Source organism: Cololabis saira, chromosome 1 (assembly GCF_033807715.1).
Source record: "Cololabis saira isolate AMF1-May2022 chromosome 1, fColSai1.1, whole genome shotgun sequence".
Classification (NCBI taxonomy): domain Eukaryota; kingdom Metazoa; phylum Chordata; class Actinopteri; order Beloniformes; family Belonidae; genus Cololabis; species Cololabis saira.
Window position 1 is genome coordinate 43,119,634 of NC_084587.1, and position 16,522 is coordinate 43,136,155.

A 16,522-nucleotide genomic window follows, 5' to 3' on the forward strand; every position below is an offset into this window, starting at 1 on the left:
AAAAGGGTAAATTATCTGGTTCCCATACATGTTTAGTATCACATGTACAAATTTGTTAGCGTAGTCCCATTAAGGAAGACTAATGCACAATGATCAGAGAGATAAAATATCTCTCTATGAAGTGCTTTCTATATTCCTGCAGCTCCTGCAGCTGACTCGATATGTGATATGTCACCTAAACATTCAATAACAACTTTATTCATTCATTGCTGAATCACATCAGTTCGTACCAACCAACCTTTCCGTGACATCTTAGTTTTATTTTAAGACACCTTTAAAGAACCGTTTCTTTGCTGCAAAATGTATTGTAATGTTTTTCTGTCCAGACACAGTTATGGGATTTTTTAGGATCTGGATTTTATCTCCAGTAGTCCTCCCATACGGTTGTTATGGCGACAGAGAGATGTCCGACCTGTCAGCAGCTCCAGCTGAAGCATCATGTTGGTCTGAACCGGAGCAGCTGGTCCAGTTCAGGGCAGAGATCCAGGAGGATCCTCTTGGTACCTAAACCAGCTGATGATCCAGTCTAGTCCTGGACCAGCAGGTCCAGACTAAACCAGCTGATGGTCCAGTCTTAGTCCTGGACCAGCAGATCAGTGTGATCTGATCATCAGCAGGTTCCTCCGCCAAGGCTGCGATTGGCATTTGCAGGTTCCATCGTTGAGCTCCTTTAGTTGTTTGTTCAGATCATGTGGTTGATTGTGAGATTGTTGCAGCTCCACTCTTGTGTAACTTATCTGGTGATGTGGGGACTGTCGTGTCCTTCATGTGGTCGTGAATTTATTGGTTTACGTTACGTTTCCTCATATTCTGGACTTCACTGCATCACCAGTGAGTGTCGCCAACGGACAAAACCTCAGAAAAGTGCGTACGCCAGACATGATTTGTGCGTGAAGGACTGCAACTTTCTACATTCAAATCACTTTTTGAACATCCGACTGAAAGTGGCGTACGCACGGTTTTGTGCGCCGCACTCACATGAGGCCCCAGCTGTCCAGATGTTCAAAAGAAATCTAGACCAGGACTCATAGAAAGACATTTCGGAGTAGTCTCCGAAGATTCATTGAAAAGCATGAATTATAGCTGAATTAATAATAATAAAAATGATGATAAATATAAACACAAAAGACCATGTAGGAGGCTTGGCTACTATAAAGCTGCAAGGGGGCCAGGCATTTGAATTAACAGAAAAGAACAGAAAGTGATCATGTTTCCCTGCGCTAGGATCAATCATGGTCCATCTCAACCTAAACATTCAAATACTGATAAGTCATCAGACCAACAAATACAGCATCATCTTGATTTATTATTGTTACGGACTCTTTGAATACCAATCATATTATCTGTCTCTGCAGTTTATCATCAGTTGTCCTCTCCTGTCCACGTCCAGGGAGGTTGTGTACAATCCAGCTTACAACTGCATCTTTTCTTGTAGTACCAATTTGGCTTGGTTTTATTAGTTTGTTCTTGAACTGTTGAAGTCAATTCAAAAACGATGTCTGATTTCCATTCATTTGATACTGGTAAATGTGTCAGTGTCTGTACATCCCACATTAGAAGATTTACCAGCCCCCGCCTAAAGTCCAGGTAGATCTCACTCCGTCTGTACAGGCAAACTCATGTAGGGCCACCAAGGAACCTGCAGACAGTCCCACGTCGAACCCATCTGCACTGCCGCCCACTTTAGGCTCATATCCGGGCCACGTATAACTGCTGACTGGGCTTTCTGCCGTCTCCGACCAGTCTGGCATCAACGAGCCATTTCCTCCCAGAGAAATCACTGGTGTCACGAATGGGGTTGATTAGGACCCAAAGGCAGGAGTTCCAAAAAGGTGATTTATTATGCCAAAACCAAACTAAAAGCGCTGCAAAGCAGGGTTAACAAAAACCACAAGAGTGTAACAGAAACCTAACAGGATACATGGAGGATCAAAGAGTACAGACCAGCAGGGAGCAAGGGAAAGACAAGACCAGATAAACACAGAGGGGTTAACGAGACACAGGTGCAGACGATCAGGTTAGATGGGAACCAGGAAAGTCAAAACAGAACTGAAACACAAAGACATGGGTTTCAAAATAAAACAGGAACTAAATAACCAAACCATGACAACTGGATCTTTTCTTTTCCTAGACCAGGGGTCGGCAACCCAAAATGTTGAAAGAGCCATATTGGACCAAAAACACAAAAAACAAATATGTCTGGAGCTGCAAAAAATGAAAAGTCTCGTATAAGTCTTATAATGCAGGCAAATGGCGAAAGGCAAAATGTCGAGAAAAAAGTCGAAATGTCGAGAAAAAAGTCAAAATTTCGAGAAAAAAGTCGAAATGTCGAGAAAAAAGTCAAAATGTCGAGGAAAAGGTCAAAATTTCGAGAAAAAAGTCAAAATGTCGAGATGAATGTTGAAGTACAATCTCGAGAAAAAAGTCGAGAAAAAAATCAAAATTTCGAGAAAAAAGTCAAAATTTCGAGAAAAAAGTTGAAATGTCAAGAAAAAAGTTGAAATGTCGAGATTAAAAAGGAAAAGAAAAAGGAAGAAAAAAAGGAAAAAAGAATAAAAAAAGACTAAACAAAGAAAAAAGGAAAAGAAAAGAAAAAAAATGAAAAAATGGAAAAAAAAAGGTTAAACATTTTTGAAAAAGCTCCAGGAGCCACTAGGGCGGCGCTAAAGAGCCACATGCGGCTCTAGAGCCGCGGGTTGCCGACCCCTGTCGTAGACCATTCTCTGTAAACCCTGGGGTTGACTCAAACCAACGATACCACGTATCAGAGTCCCTGGAGTTCTTGACACCCAGATGCACTGGCGTGCTGCCATGTGACGATTAGATGTTGGTGTCAATAACAAGTTGTACCCGCGTGCTTGGTCGAATAGCCAGTGCATGTCTTGTTATGCATCTGAGGTTGTATTAACCTCGTTGTAAGACCCTGTGAGGCCCACATGGCTTCTTTAAATATATCCTGATATTTAAAGCTTTTACAATTTCACATGCCGGCGTAACAGTGCATCTGTATTAATTATTGCATGTGTAATTGTTGCATTTGTGCCTGGTTCTCGTCCGCTCCTCACCGCCAGCCCACCGGTGCTGTCAGCCTCCGCGGTATCACACACCTCTTCATCCGATACAGTTAACTAACACGCGACTAAAAGCTTTTGCCTCAGCGAGCTGCAGAGGAGCTGTCGGGCTGTAACAAGCCAGCCGCCAGCACTGAAGGCAGCTGGAAGGCTGATGCTGCAGAAGCTGTCAGAGATCTATTTTAGGCTACGCTCTGTGCAGTCGGCGTTGTGGTAGACCTGATAATTAGGCTGCACAGGGAGCTTCTGTCTGCCACGCATGTGGCCACAGATCTCATAAAGATGAGTGTAAGCTCATTTGTTATTCAGCGAACCTGAGAGGCGGTCGGCCGCACGGCGCGGCAGCAAACACCCCGCTCTGACCCCTGCGGTGTCCAGCTGTAATCAGTCCGCGAGCTTACCACGTACACGCATTTGCATGTGACATTACAAGTCTGCACAACAATATCCCGAGTTGCCTACTTGAGGTATATTTTGCGGGACGACAGCTCCATCTCACGACTCCACTCGGGCCCCCTGATGTGACCCGAGCTCGGGGACCGAAGAGCTGTCCACGTCGGGCTAACACGTCCACAGAGGCCTGACTGCAGGGCTCAAACAAATCACACTTGTGGAAATGGAAACATGGTCGGTGCCGAGTTTGGTTTCATGTGGAAAATTCACAAAATTACCAACAAGCACAAGGATTAGCAGCTGTGGCGGTCGCGTCCGGCCTCTGTATTTGCCTCTCATTTCCTTCAGAGACCCCTCTGTACTTCCCTTCCCATTTAAGTTCATCCAACCCTTTGAAACAGTCTCTCCTTTTCTCCGTCTCTCCGCACCTTCCCTGTTAAATCCATTTCTGTGCTGCCTTTGCCTCCCTCCTCTGATCCCCCGTCTTTTTAATACATTTTTAATGCCGTAATGATTATATGCTCCTCTATCTGCAGGCATCCCTACAGTAGCAGGAGAAAAAAAATCAATGGCTTTTCCTCTTCTTATGATGTGAGGAAACATCTTGCTCAATATTTCTGTGGAGAAAGAACCTTTAGGGAGCATTTAGCTTGCACAGAAAAGCTGAGGCCCTCCCCGTTGGGGACGCAGCGGTTCCTGCTGATGTCCACCGCCACAGCACATGCGAGGCTGCAGCGGGTGGCAGAAGGCCGGAGACCCACAGTTATGTTGCTGAAACACTCTCTTCTGCCTTTCAGGTCTAAAATGGGTTTGGACAAAGAACCGGGCCTGATTCACCTGGAAACCAGCATCTCAGAAGCACGTGAGTAATTGAGTCCCGAGCATTTCATTCCTGGTGTCTCTTAGGGCTGGGCGATATATCGAGATTTTAATATATATCGATATATTTTCAAACGCGATATGGTACGAGACAATATTGTTTATTTCGATTAAAACCTTTTTTTTTTTTAATGATTTTGATATAGCTTATTTTGTGACAAATTGACTTGAATGTTTTATTTGAGATTTGCACAAATGTTTTGTTATTTGCACAACTGTCAACCTCAGTGGAAAAGTCTGCCTGTTACTGTCTACATTGTATTAATTGCAGTGTATTTTAATTTAATTGTTATGCAGGAAAGGGATATTTGTTTTATTTAAGAAGCATTTTTATTCTATATATGCAGGCAGTTTATTTTATTTATTTCATTTGTTTTATACATTTTGATATTGTGCAGACCTCTGTTAATAAAGGAACCTGTGTGACATTTGTCACGAGGCTTTGTGTTAAAACTGACTGTTTTTTTTTGGTTTGCCTCAGAAAAAAATGAAGCTAACAGAGATGCTATGCTATAATGCTTTGGGGGAAACCCCAATTATGGCCCAGAAAAAATATCGATATATATCGAGTATCGCCATTCAGCTAGAAAATATCGAGATATATGGCTTTTGGTCCATATCGCCCAGCCCTAGTGTCTCTGCCGTGTTTGGTTAGGCTTTGTTGTGTATCAGAGAGGAATCGGGGAGGGTCCGTGGACCGTTCTGCCGGAGTAATACGAGGGGACGCGGGAACCGGCCGGATCCCCAAGATGCAGCGACAGTGGGGGGAAAGTGATGCATGTAATAGAAAGCTTTGAAGGCCAGTGATTTGCTCTGCGGTGCACTTGTACGGAGCCCCCCCCCATGAAGAATGACCCCAGAAACACTTTAGTGGGTGTCCCCTTGGCTGCTGACGCTGGTCGTTATCTGACCTACGGACGACCCGTTTGCTCGGGTTTATTCCTCTTATTGTAAATCCACTTCGTTGGTATTTCGTGGTCTATAGGAGGATTTGTTTGTGTTGTTGTGGAAACATCAAGGATGACTTATAAATGTTAAAAAAAACAACTCAAAAACAAAAAAAACATGATGCAACAAAAAGTCACTTCCAACTCCTCTTTCGAGCTTTGAGGAGGAAAACAAGCCCAGTAAGCTCAGATGAGATGAGCTTAGAGTCAGGTACTGCACATTTGGATGGTTTTAATCTGTGCAGCTTTAATTAAACTGCATCGCAGTCTGTTTGTTTCATTGTTTATTGCACAACAAGCTCTGGGAGATATCATTTACGCTTGAGAAACGGCACAAAACCTCATTCTAATTGAACCCAGCCCCATCACATCCTAACCTCGTGCACGTTACAAGCCACCCGTGTTTGGGTACGGCGGAGCAAAGACAAGCCAATCTTGCACACGTGTCAGGTGTTTCAGCCAGAGACCGCGGCCGTTCAGAAGAAGTGGACACATCTTTGGCTGAGGCTAACGCGTGAGGACAGGCTCTCCCTTAGCACCCTGATGGAAGGGAAAGAAAGCAATTGGCCTCTGTGGTCATTTGTCTTCCCTTACTGGGACCAATTTACTGACTCCAGTGGTGCCGGGGGCCACAGAGGCCGCTCGCTCGGGCCAACGCTGCCTTTCTTCTCTGGGTAATACCGCCACTGGAGCCTCACATGTGTGTGCATGTGTGTGTGTGTGTGTGTGTGTGTGTGTGGGAGCAGAGGCGCTGTATGTTACCTGCAAGCTGCAGAACTGCACGGATGCCAACAAGGGCAAACCATTCCCCGGCTACATTGACCCCAATTCCCTGGTGGTGCAAGATGAGTATGTGTTTGTCCAGGTAAGTAATGGTCCAGTTTGTTCAAATACAAATATTAGAGCAGACAGCAGTGTGTGTGTGTGCGTGTACATGCACGTGTGTATGCAGGAGAGGTCTGTGCTGCAGTCGTTTGTTACACGTCTGTCAAACATTCTCCTCTGCAGGTGTCGACGTCGGGGAGGCCGGTCTACTACGTTTCTGCAAAGAGGGACGTCTTCACCCCCATGAAGCTGCCCAAGTACACGCTGCCCAAGGTACCTGCGCCGCTGCCTGATTGCCAGCGACGTAACTGACAGACCCTCCTGAGAGCTCCAGGATTAAATTACCTCCTTAACCAGAATGTTTGAAAAAGAATAACGGCGCTGCAGCGAGTGGAAGTGTTCAAAGGCAGATAACAACAAGCTTCCGGCGCCGCGGAGCTCCGATTCATCGTCGGCTCTGCGTGACACTCTCTTTGTTATTTATGGGCGAATCAAGGCCTAAAGTAACTCCCGCGGTGTTCCCAGAACCGCGCGCACACGACCTCGCTGATCACGTCCCCACTGACAATTAAACATGTTTTATTCAATCAAGCCCCGGGCGCCGGGGTCGATGTGGGCTGGCTGCAAGGTGTTTCTGGCGCAGTCGGAGGTAGATGAAGCGCCGAGCCCGACGCCACAGCCTCGGCTGAGTAATCTGTGCCCAATAAGTCCGACTTAGCGGTAATGACTGCTGCATCCCCTCCGCTATCACACCGATGATGGAGCAGCTCTGATGATCATGATTAAAGCCAGCAGGGGAGGAAGAATTGTGTGTAAATCTGAAGACTTTAAGGTTGTTATTGAACCAGCACACATTGGCTTTTTGATCGAAGATTAAACCGAAGCCAAATGAATTTATGATCAGGTCGGCTGTGATGTACAGATAAATGCAGAAGATGTGGTTGTCTGTCAGCTGCCGCTGGTAAAGGACATCGGGTCTTATTTATTAAACATGATCAGAGTGACATTTTTGCAGTTACAAACATCAGTTACAAGTGTCTACTCCGACTCGGACCACATGGTGAGGGTTGTGCATAAATACTGCGCCGTTTTATGACTTTTTTTAGTCCGTTAGATTCACAGTACGCCGGCCCCCTTAAAAAAAAAGAGGAATCAGAAATACAACAATGTAAAGACACATAATAACACGTGAAATCTTACCTTTGGCGTTCGCTGCCAAGTAGCGTGGAGCATATATTACAAGTGGTACAGGACATAGCTTACAACAGGTGTGAAGCTAACACGCAGGCCATGCTACAAATCGATCACTTGTGCATGTGAACTGAGAGGTCGCGTTCACGTTGATAATACCGTCACGCCCGCCGATAGGGGGGGACAAACGGGTCTGTTGTCCCGGGCCCAGGGTAGGGGGGGGGGGCCAGAACTGGAAAAAAAAAAAAAAAAAGAACATTTTATTCTCATAAAATTATGGAATCATTTTTCAAAATGTTTCAAAATATGCCTTTTTGTGGAAAAAATATGTAGTATTTGAGTTACATAAAAGCTTGTTATTTGTTTTCTTCCTAATTGTCCTTGTGGTCAAGAACCCCCAACACAAAAATGGTTTGGCCGCTGATCAAAATTTGATATCATTTAATTCAACCATTAGAATGGTCAAAATGTCCGGTCAGCACAAGTCCGGTGCTCAGAAAAGAAGAGAAAAGAGAAAAAGAGAAGAAGAAAATAGAGGCCTCAGAGATTCTCTACACAAATATTTTAAAAAGGTGGTGACGGTGAAGCTGGAATTAATAAAGTCAGCGTAGAGCAAGGTAAGAAACAGCAGCCAACGTTTACCAACCTTGTAACTTAACCTAACTGGCTAGCTCTAATCTTAACGTCCATTAGCTTGTATAAAAACCTGAAGAGCAGAGGGAGAGGAGAGGAAGAGGGAGAAGGAGAGATCCGTGCGTAGGGGGGCCCATCTTAGATTATTTTGCCCGGGCCCGGGCAGGACTGTCAGCTGGCCTGAATACCGTCATCACCAAAGTACACATGCGGCGAACTGAAAATGGTCCGAAAGCAAGAGACTTGACGCCCGTGGCGGTCGCCGCGTTGTTGATGACGTAGCGGGCGTTATAGCCCAGGGGTCGGCAACCCAAAATGTTGAAAGAGCCATATTGGACCAAAAACACAAAAAACAAATATGTCTAGAGCCGCAAAAAATGAAAAGTCTTGTATAAGCCTTAGAATGAAGGCAACACATGCTGCATGTTTCTATATTAGTTATAACTGGGGGAAGATTTTTTTTATTCATTATGCACTTCGAGAAAAAGTCGAAATGTCAAGATTAATATTGAAGTACCTTCTTGTGAAAAAAGTTGAAATGTTGAGAAAAAAGTTGAAATGTTGAGAAAAAAGTTGAAATGTAAGATTAAAAAGGAAAGGAAACAGGAAGAAAAAAAGAGAAAAAAGGAAAAAAAGAAGAAAAATAAAAAAGGAAAAAGAAGATAAAAAAGAAAAAAAAGAAAAAGAAAAAAAGGGAAAGAAAAAAAGAGAAAAATAGAAAAAAAGAGAAAAAATGGAAAAAAGAAAAAGAGAAGAAAAAACATTTTTGAAAAAGCTCCAGGAGCCACTAGGGCGGCGCTAAAGAGCCGCATGCGGCTCTGGAGCCGCGGGTTGCCAATCCCTGTTATAGCCTGTTCACTAGTGTTTGGTTGGAAAGATGGGCCTGTCTGTCTTGGAGGTCAGATGGAGGACAAAGACGGGGGGCAAAAGTAGCATCAAAGCAGGAGGGGAAGCGTTTGCTAACGTAAATCTGGGTGAAACATAAGACAACAAGCGTTTCATTTCAGGTCCTCGCTGGCAAATGATCCCATCTCACCTTGAATGAGCGAAGGATTTAGCTAAAGTCAAAAAGAAATATCCAGCGGAAGCCTGAACACGCGCAGAGGATAACGCGGGGGCGTTTGGGGAGAAACGAGCTTCACCGCTGTAATCCCGTCATTCTCCCAGGAGCTGCACGTGATCAGCACGGACGAGAACCGCGTGGTGGCGGCCGTGCAGGAGTGGAACCAGAACGAGACCTACAACCTGTACGTGTCGGACACGTCGGGGGTGTACTACACCCTGGCCCTGGGGAGCGTGGTCAGCAGCATGGGACTGGAGGGCAACGTCATGGTCGACCTGTACGAGGTAAACCAACGCAGAAAAACTCTGCAGCTTTCGTCTCGGCTGGAAAATGTCTTCTGAGTTTTGAATCTGCTTTTCAAGTTTATGATGAAGTGTGGTGGATGTTTTGGGGGTGATAGCAGAGGGGTTGGATTGAACCTTGCTGCTGGAGCGCCTCCGTCTACTGGAGGCTAGGGATGGGCGGTATGGACTAAAAAATGTATCACGATCATTTCTGGCATTTATCCCCATAACGATAAAAATGACGATAAAAAAAATACCAATTCAACTCCACTTTTGTAACTATGAATCTATCTTTCTTTCTTTCTTTCTTTCTTTCTTTCTTTCTTTCTTTCTTTCTTTCTTTCTTTCTTTCTTTCTTTCTTTCTTTCTTTCTTTCTTTCTTTCTTTCTTTCTTTCTTTCTTTCTTTCTTTCTTTCCTTCCTTCTTTTTTCCCTCCCTTCCTTCTTTCCTCCTGCTCTTTCCTTCCTTCTTCCCTTCCTCTTTTCTCCCTTCCTTCCTCCTTTCCTTGTTTTCTCCCTTCCTTCTTCCCTTCCTTCCTTCCTTCCTTCCTTCCCCTTCCTTCCTTCCTTCCTTCCTTCCTTCCTTTCTCCCTTCCTTCCTTCCTTCCTTCCTTCCTTCCTTCCTTCCTTCCTTCCTTCTTTCCTTGTTTTCTCCCTTCCTTCCTTCCTTCCTTCCTTCCTTCCTTCCTTCCTTGTTTTCTCCCTTCCTTCCTTCCTTCCTTCCTTCCTTCCTTCCTTCCTTCCTTCCTTCTTTCCTTGTTTTCTCCCTTCCTTCCTTCCTTCCTTCCTTTCTCCCTTCCTTCCTTCCTTCCTTCCTTCCTTCCTTCTTTCCTTGTTTTATCCCTTCCTTCCTTCCTTCCTTCCTTCCTTCCTTCCTTCCTTCTTTCCTTGTTTTCTCCCTTCCTTCCTTCCTTCCTTCCTTCCTTCCTTCCTTCCTTCCTTCTTTCCTTGTTTTCTCCCTTCCTTCCTTCCTTCCTTCCTTCCTTCCTTCCTTCCTTCCTTCCTTCCTTCCTTCCTTCCTTCCTTCCTTCCTTCCTTCCTTCCTTCCTTCCTTCCTTCCTTCCTTCCAAAAATCAGCTTTACACAAAAACATCATCAACGGGAATGTATCGTTTTTACCGCGAGATGACAAATTCTTATCGTGAGGAATTTTTTTGTCGGTATATCGTGAACGGTAAAATATCACCCATTGCTACTGGAGGTACCCTGAAAGTGCTGACACCAACGAAAGGAGAGGGGTCTGTAGCAGGGAAATAGATTCTTGTAAAGCAGAGATTAATTCTTCCCCAGATTTATAACTGCAGGTATTACCTCGGAGATGTTGAGGCACATGTTCCAGGAGGATTTTCAAAAGCATATGAGCTCTAAATCCAATCTAAAACCACATCTCTGAATCAAACAAATAAGCCAGCGATGATGCCGCTCATGTCTGTCTGCGGCAGGAGCGATGAAATCAAATCCACCGCCTGATTGGGGTCGCCACCCAAGACGTAGGATATGCTAAATCTCTCCTCCAAGCCAGATTGAAGTATCTGTCAATTACTAAAGTGGGGTTTCATAGCCTGATGCAATTGCCACTGACTCAATTGAGCATCCCTGTGCCACCCTGCAGGCCTCCAGCAAGAGTCAGATTCATTTAAGACACACATTGATTACTCACGAGTATCCAGACAGTCGATCATTTTCCACTCAGCGTTCGGCTGTGTTTGGTTTAGTCGGGAATACAGAATAGGTCCGTATGTGTGTGTGGTCACGTCGCCCTGACACTTGCGATGTGCTTCGGATTGGACTTCATTTGTTTCTTGCAAAATAAGAGTTGGAACAATAAAAGTTCGGGCGAGTCCTCGACAACGCCGCCCCCGCTGGTGAATCTTCACCAAGTTTGGACGCTGAAAGTGTCGCCAGAGTCTCTTAAAGTAGGAACGTTGACATGAGCAGATGTAGACTCTTTAAGGGCGTGCAACGTGCAAACAGTTTGACAAAATCTACTGATAACGTTCCATCGATCTTGTCTGGAAATGATGATCAAGTTCCATGAAAAGCATCAGGAATGCTGAGGGAGAAGAAGTGTGATTGAATAGCCATTTGATCTGATATAATATAGGACTTTAAAGGAGGTTTCTGTCGCTTTTACCTTCCAAAATACACAGATCAGCCTCTCCGCTATGACAGCCCTCTTCGTATTGGGTAGATCCTCCTTGTCCCCCGTTAGTCAGGGTCTGAGGGGGTCCTGGTGAGTCTGGTACCAGGATGCCAGCAAGAGAGCAGCAGTGCAGAGCAGGTTTAGCACCGTTCCCACTCCCTCAGCTCTTCCTACGGCTGCACCAATGAGAGCATCCTCACTGGATGCATCACCCTTTGCCATGGCAACAGCATCGCCCACAACCGCTAAGCTCTCCAGAGAGCGATGCGGAGATCCGAGAGGATAAGTGGTGGTGACTTCCCGTCCCAGGACATCTGCAGGAAGCCTGAAGAAGGCGGAGAAGGTCACAGGGATCCGGGGGCCAGGAGGGTGGGGGGGTCATAATCATCCCGACGGTTGTTATAACACCTCTAGCAGGACAGAGGAACACAGTTCCAGCAGCAATATTCTTCATACTTCTCCACAGACATGTTCTTCTCTTTGTGGTTTTCCAGGTAGCGGGAATAAAAGGGATGTTCCTCGCCAACAAAAAGACGGACAACCAAGTGAAGACGCACATCACTTACAACAGAGGCCGGGACTGGAGGTTACTGCAGGCCCCGAGCAAAGACCTGCGAGGCAACGGCATCCACTGCGCGCTGGTGAGCGTGCAGCCGCGCCCGCGCTCTCCGTGTTTTCATGTCAGCGCGCGGCCTTGACAGGGGCTGACTGGTCTCAGCTGCGAGAGACGAGAGGCCCCGGCTCAGCGAAGAGCGCCGGCCGTCAGAGCTGAGCGCTCCCGGCCCGCCGAGCTGAAAGGTCAGCTCGCTCCGATCCAGTCCAGCGAGCAGACCCTCCAGTCTCAGACACTCGGGAGGCAGAGAGGTGGCAGGCAGGAGAAGGAAGCTGCGTCCTGTCGTAGTCCGCTTGAGCTTCCACTCAGCGGCATTTCCCGCGCATGCACGAGAGCTCTCAGTCACGTGCGCGCCGCCTCCTGACATGACTGTAACTCCACAAGTGATGGCCCTTTTTCCAGATAAACCAATTAGAGATTCTGCGGCGTTCCTCGCCTTCTTCTCGTATTACGCAGTCATTTGTCAGGAAATGTCAGAGTTTTAATAAACCTCCAAACAGCCCGTCACAACACGGCGTGCACCACTGGCATTTTGCTGGCTCGTAATGAGAGTCATGTTGGTAAAGGTTAACACAATCAAAATTAATGGCGAGGCCAGCCAATGAGGGAATAGCGCTTGGAAAAAGACTCGTGACTCGGGAGGATCCCAGTCGATGCGGCGGCCGTTTTGAATGTTTTCAGGCTCGGCCTGAAGTTGTCTCACATCCTTTACTTTTGCTTCTTCCTCCGCAGCCGTACTGTTCGTTACATCTCCACCTCCACGTGTCTGCCAATCCCTACACATCTGGAAACATAGCCAGCAGGGAGTCGGCGCCGGGGATCATCGTCGCATCAGGTGAGGCGGCTTTGTTGTTGCAGCAGAGGTGAAACCGTTAACAGGCGTCTTCAGCTAATTCCTTTTAAAGTCAAGAGTTTGGAAATGTTGCACAAAACGAAGACGGTCTATGACGTCACTCAGAGGTCTTCTAACGAGACGTGCGAATAGGGTTGACAACCATCCCTTGAAAAACGGAATCGTACCGTGTTTATAAACTAAAGTGAGCATCCCGTATTGAGCTGGAAAAGGACGCACTTTGTCCCGTATTACTGTGAGAGTGAAAAAATAGTCATAAAATGCCAATGGAAAATGGCATTGAGCTGTTGAGTTCATAAGTTATTTTTTACCACAACTGTAGCCTACAGTCATGGCCTTTGAGACACAAATATGTCTATAAGTTTTCTACAGACTTTCTGTTTGCACTTTTGTTATTGCACTAAAAATGTGCACTATTACAGAATGGATGTTCTGCTTTCTTTCTATTGTTTTATATTAATTTATACAATTAATATAAAACTTATGTTATTCAGTTCATTTTGTTATTTTGTATTAAAGTGAATTGCTGGATAATAATTTGTTTTCCATGTGTCCATGGCATTCAAAAATATGCATCTAATTCAATTCAGGTTCGAGTCAAATAGTTAAAAAATCATTTCACTCACAAAAAAAGGGGCTAAAAGAAAATTCCCCACGCCAGGAAAGGTGAAGGCAATCGGGTTGGCCGGCTCTGCCGATGAGGTGTCCCTTGTTTATTTTTCAGGGAGTTGGCAACCCTAGTTGCGAAGGCTGTTCAAAGTTCTGGATGACGACTTGACTGGGTTATAACAGTCATGTGACTTCTGAGTTGGGTGATCAGTCACATCAAAGCTCCAGGATGCATTAACGAGTGTGTTCAATCATAAATCATAAAAGCGTTTCCTCGTCATCGCACGGACGTCGGTAATGACCGCTGCAGGTTTCCGACAGACTCAACCAGGAGAAAAGGGCCCGGCCACCGAAACCCGCGGCACCGCGGGTCATGTAACCGTCTGATTCAGGCTCTGGAGCGGCGCCGCGGCCGAGAAGGAAACAGAGACTGGAGGTGACATGGTGTGAAGAGAAGAAAGAGCTGGAAGAACAGGACGTTAGCAGCTTTCCACAGGGATTCACACCTCGGTGGTATTTACTCCCACATGAACGGGCACTGCCAATAACTCATCAGCACACCCCCCAGGTGTCAGGACCGGCTTACGCTTAAAACCCAGGCGTCTGGACCTTCACCACTGAATTAAACACCTCTCAGGGACGTGACAATAAAACAATCGACTGCTTTGGTTTGATTTCCGAGCGAAGGGAGAAAATTAGGTGTGAAATTGCTTTTTTTTTTCTTTTCTCTTGCCTTCATACCCATTATCTTAACAAGTGTGTCTCTTTAACTTCCTGTCGCTGGAAAAAAAGAAAGAAGACCCTCTTTTTTTGGATTCAGTGTACAATAAAAGATCACGTGGTGCGCACCACGACATCCCTCGTTAGTGGCCCTCTCGGTCGATTTAAACCTCATTAAAGTTTTCATCGTTAACGCACAATTAATAGCACTAAAGAGTTTTTTCAATGTTCTGTTTTACCTTAAAAAGATATTTTTAAATTGCAGCAGTACAGGCGCAGCCAATTATCCGTGCTATTATGTGTCAAAAACACGTCCTAAAAGTCTCGACGGGACAAACTTTGATCCAAGAAGCAGATGCACTGATGTAGATCTGAGAAGCACAGAACCGTGTCTTGATAAATGTCCACGGTTTTTAATCAAGATATCTGCAGGACAAAAGAGCTGGTGACCACAGCTAACTTTGATTTAGTGGGCGTTTGCAGAGTGTAGCACCGCTGTAAAAGCAGGTGAGTGGCTAGTTTGCTGGTCTGGAGCATTCAGGTGTCTGTTAACACAATACCAAAGAGGAAGGACATCAGCAATTACCTCAGAGAAGCCGTTGTTGCCGTCCTGTCCTCGTCATCAGACAGGAGTGAGTTCACCCCAAGGTCAAAATGCTAGCTACGTCTCAGACGCTGCATGCTTAAATTAGCATGGTAGACCCTCGATGTTCATAAACAAGTTCTTGAATGTCTATGGTTGTGTTTGGAAGGGCCGTCGAGAGAAAGAAAGCCTCTCGTCCCTGAAGGGAGCGTAGCAGCGGGGCTTAGGTTAGCAAACCACAAGAGTGAGAAGCGCTTGTGCTTGTGTCGGAGCTACGGACAATTTACCGTCCGAGTGGTGCATGAAACCCTCTGTGTGCGGGAAAATTATACAGAGGCGTCAGAAAAGTGGTTTGTTACAGGACCATGATCCCAAACACTGCAGCAGATCTGCAGCAGAGTGGCTGGAAAGAAAAAGGATCACGGCGATCGAGTTCAGACCGAACGAAATGATGTTGAAGGACCTCAGGAGAGATTAGCAAAAGCTGTTTCTGCAAACGTCAATGCAGTGAAGCAATATTGTAAAGTAGAGTGGATCAAAACGTCATTAGAGCCTGATGCATCAGACAGGAAATCATTACTTTTAGGTTATTGGCTAAAAAACAGGAATCGCAAATGTGACGGGAATGAATCGGCCTTTTTGTCATTTTTCCTGTAACCCATCCAGCAACAAAAGGCTACATCACATTGGTCACTTTTTGACCTCCCTCTGCTGGGACCCCTGGTACCAGCGGCAGATCATGCCATTTGTCATCACATGACGCACGGTATACTGTATAATACACAGCACTCAAGGCGTGCAGCAACAACGCTCTGACATACAGTAAGCTTATGAAGACCATTTCCATCTAAACCAAACACAACACCAACACATCCTAATTAGAGGAGAAGATGGCATGCCACAACAAAACCATCACTGGGGACCGGCTGCTGCTGGCTACAAGCAAGACGCTGCTATCGTGAGAAGGATAAGTCTACACAAATTGTGGAGATGTAAGGAACAGCACTGAGAGAGAAAAACCTGCTGAGCAAGCAGCTAAAAACAACAAAAACACAACTTCAGTCTCCACAGCCCAACTCTGAATGCGGGCTCGACTTTGGGCTTATGTCATCCTAAATCTTGCACAGACGTCCACTGGATTCCTGTAATCCCGAGTCTTTTTCAGGAATCAGAATCATTGTGGCTCTCTGGACTATTCTGTTAGCAGTAGAAAGGTTCAAAAGAGCTCCCTCCCCTCCCCCACTATAGATACACTTCAGGTAGAGCTTTGTTTGGTTTATTACACACACACACACACACACACACACACACACACACACACACACACACACACACACACACACACACATATAGCCACTTAGTCACATGCATATACACAAACATACACAGCAACACAAACATATACATACACACACACACACACACACGCATGATCATATACACACACACACACACACACACACACACACACGCATGATCATATACATACACACACACACAAACACACATGATCATATACATACACACACACACACATAGACATACACACTGGCTCGTTCACCTGCATGCTGGCTCTCTAGTTTTTGGGGTTAGGTAGCGGTAGCGATAGCTTAGCTCAGACTGCAATCAGATCTCAAGATTTGGGTCGATTGCTGTTCGTGTTTTGGTTGGCTCCGTGCCGGTTTCGTGTTTTGTTTGTGGTTTTTTGTTGCAGAT

At 45.6% G+C, this 16,522-nt stretch overlaps 1 protein-coding gene across 7 annotated transcripts in view; it reads left to right on the top strand.

The window, feature by feature from the left end:
- The window catches only part of LOC133446251 (VPS10 domain-containing receptor SorCS1-like), a 248,106-nt gene that overhangs the window by 186,349 nt on the left and 45,235 nt on the right, over positions 1–16,522 (top strand). For all 7 annotated transcript variants that reach the window (XR_009782821.1, XR_009782822.1, XR_009782820.1 and 4 more), the window contains exons 6-11: positions 4,262–4,326; positions 6,037–6,155; positions 6,299–6,388; positions 9,107–9,286; positions 11,923–12,069; positions 12,774–12,876. Coding sequence is in view for 3 of the 7 variants with exons in the window: in XM_061724266.1 (XP_061580250.1) it covers positions 4,262–4,326; positions 6,037–6,155; positions 6,299–6,388; positions 9,107–9,286; positions 11,923–12,069; positions 12,774–12,876 (704 nt within the window). In the remaining 4 variants the exon portion in view is untranslated. The remainder of the gene's footprint in view (positions 1–4,261; positions 4,327–6,036; positions 6,156–6,298; positions 6,389–9,106; positions 9,287–11,922; positions 12,070–12,773; positions 12,877–16,522) is intronic.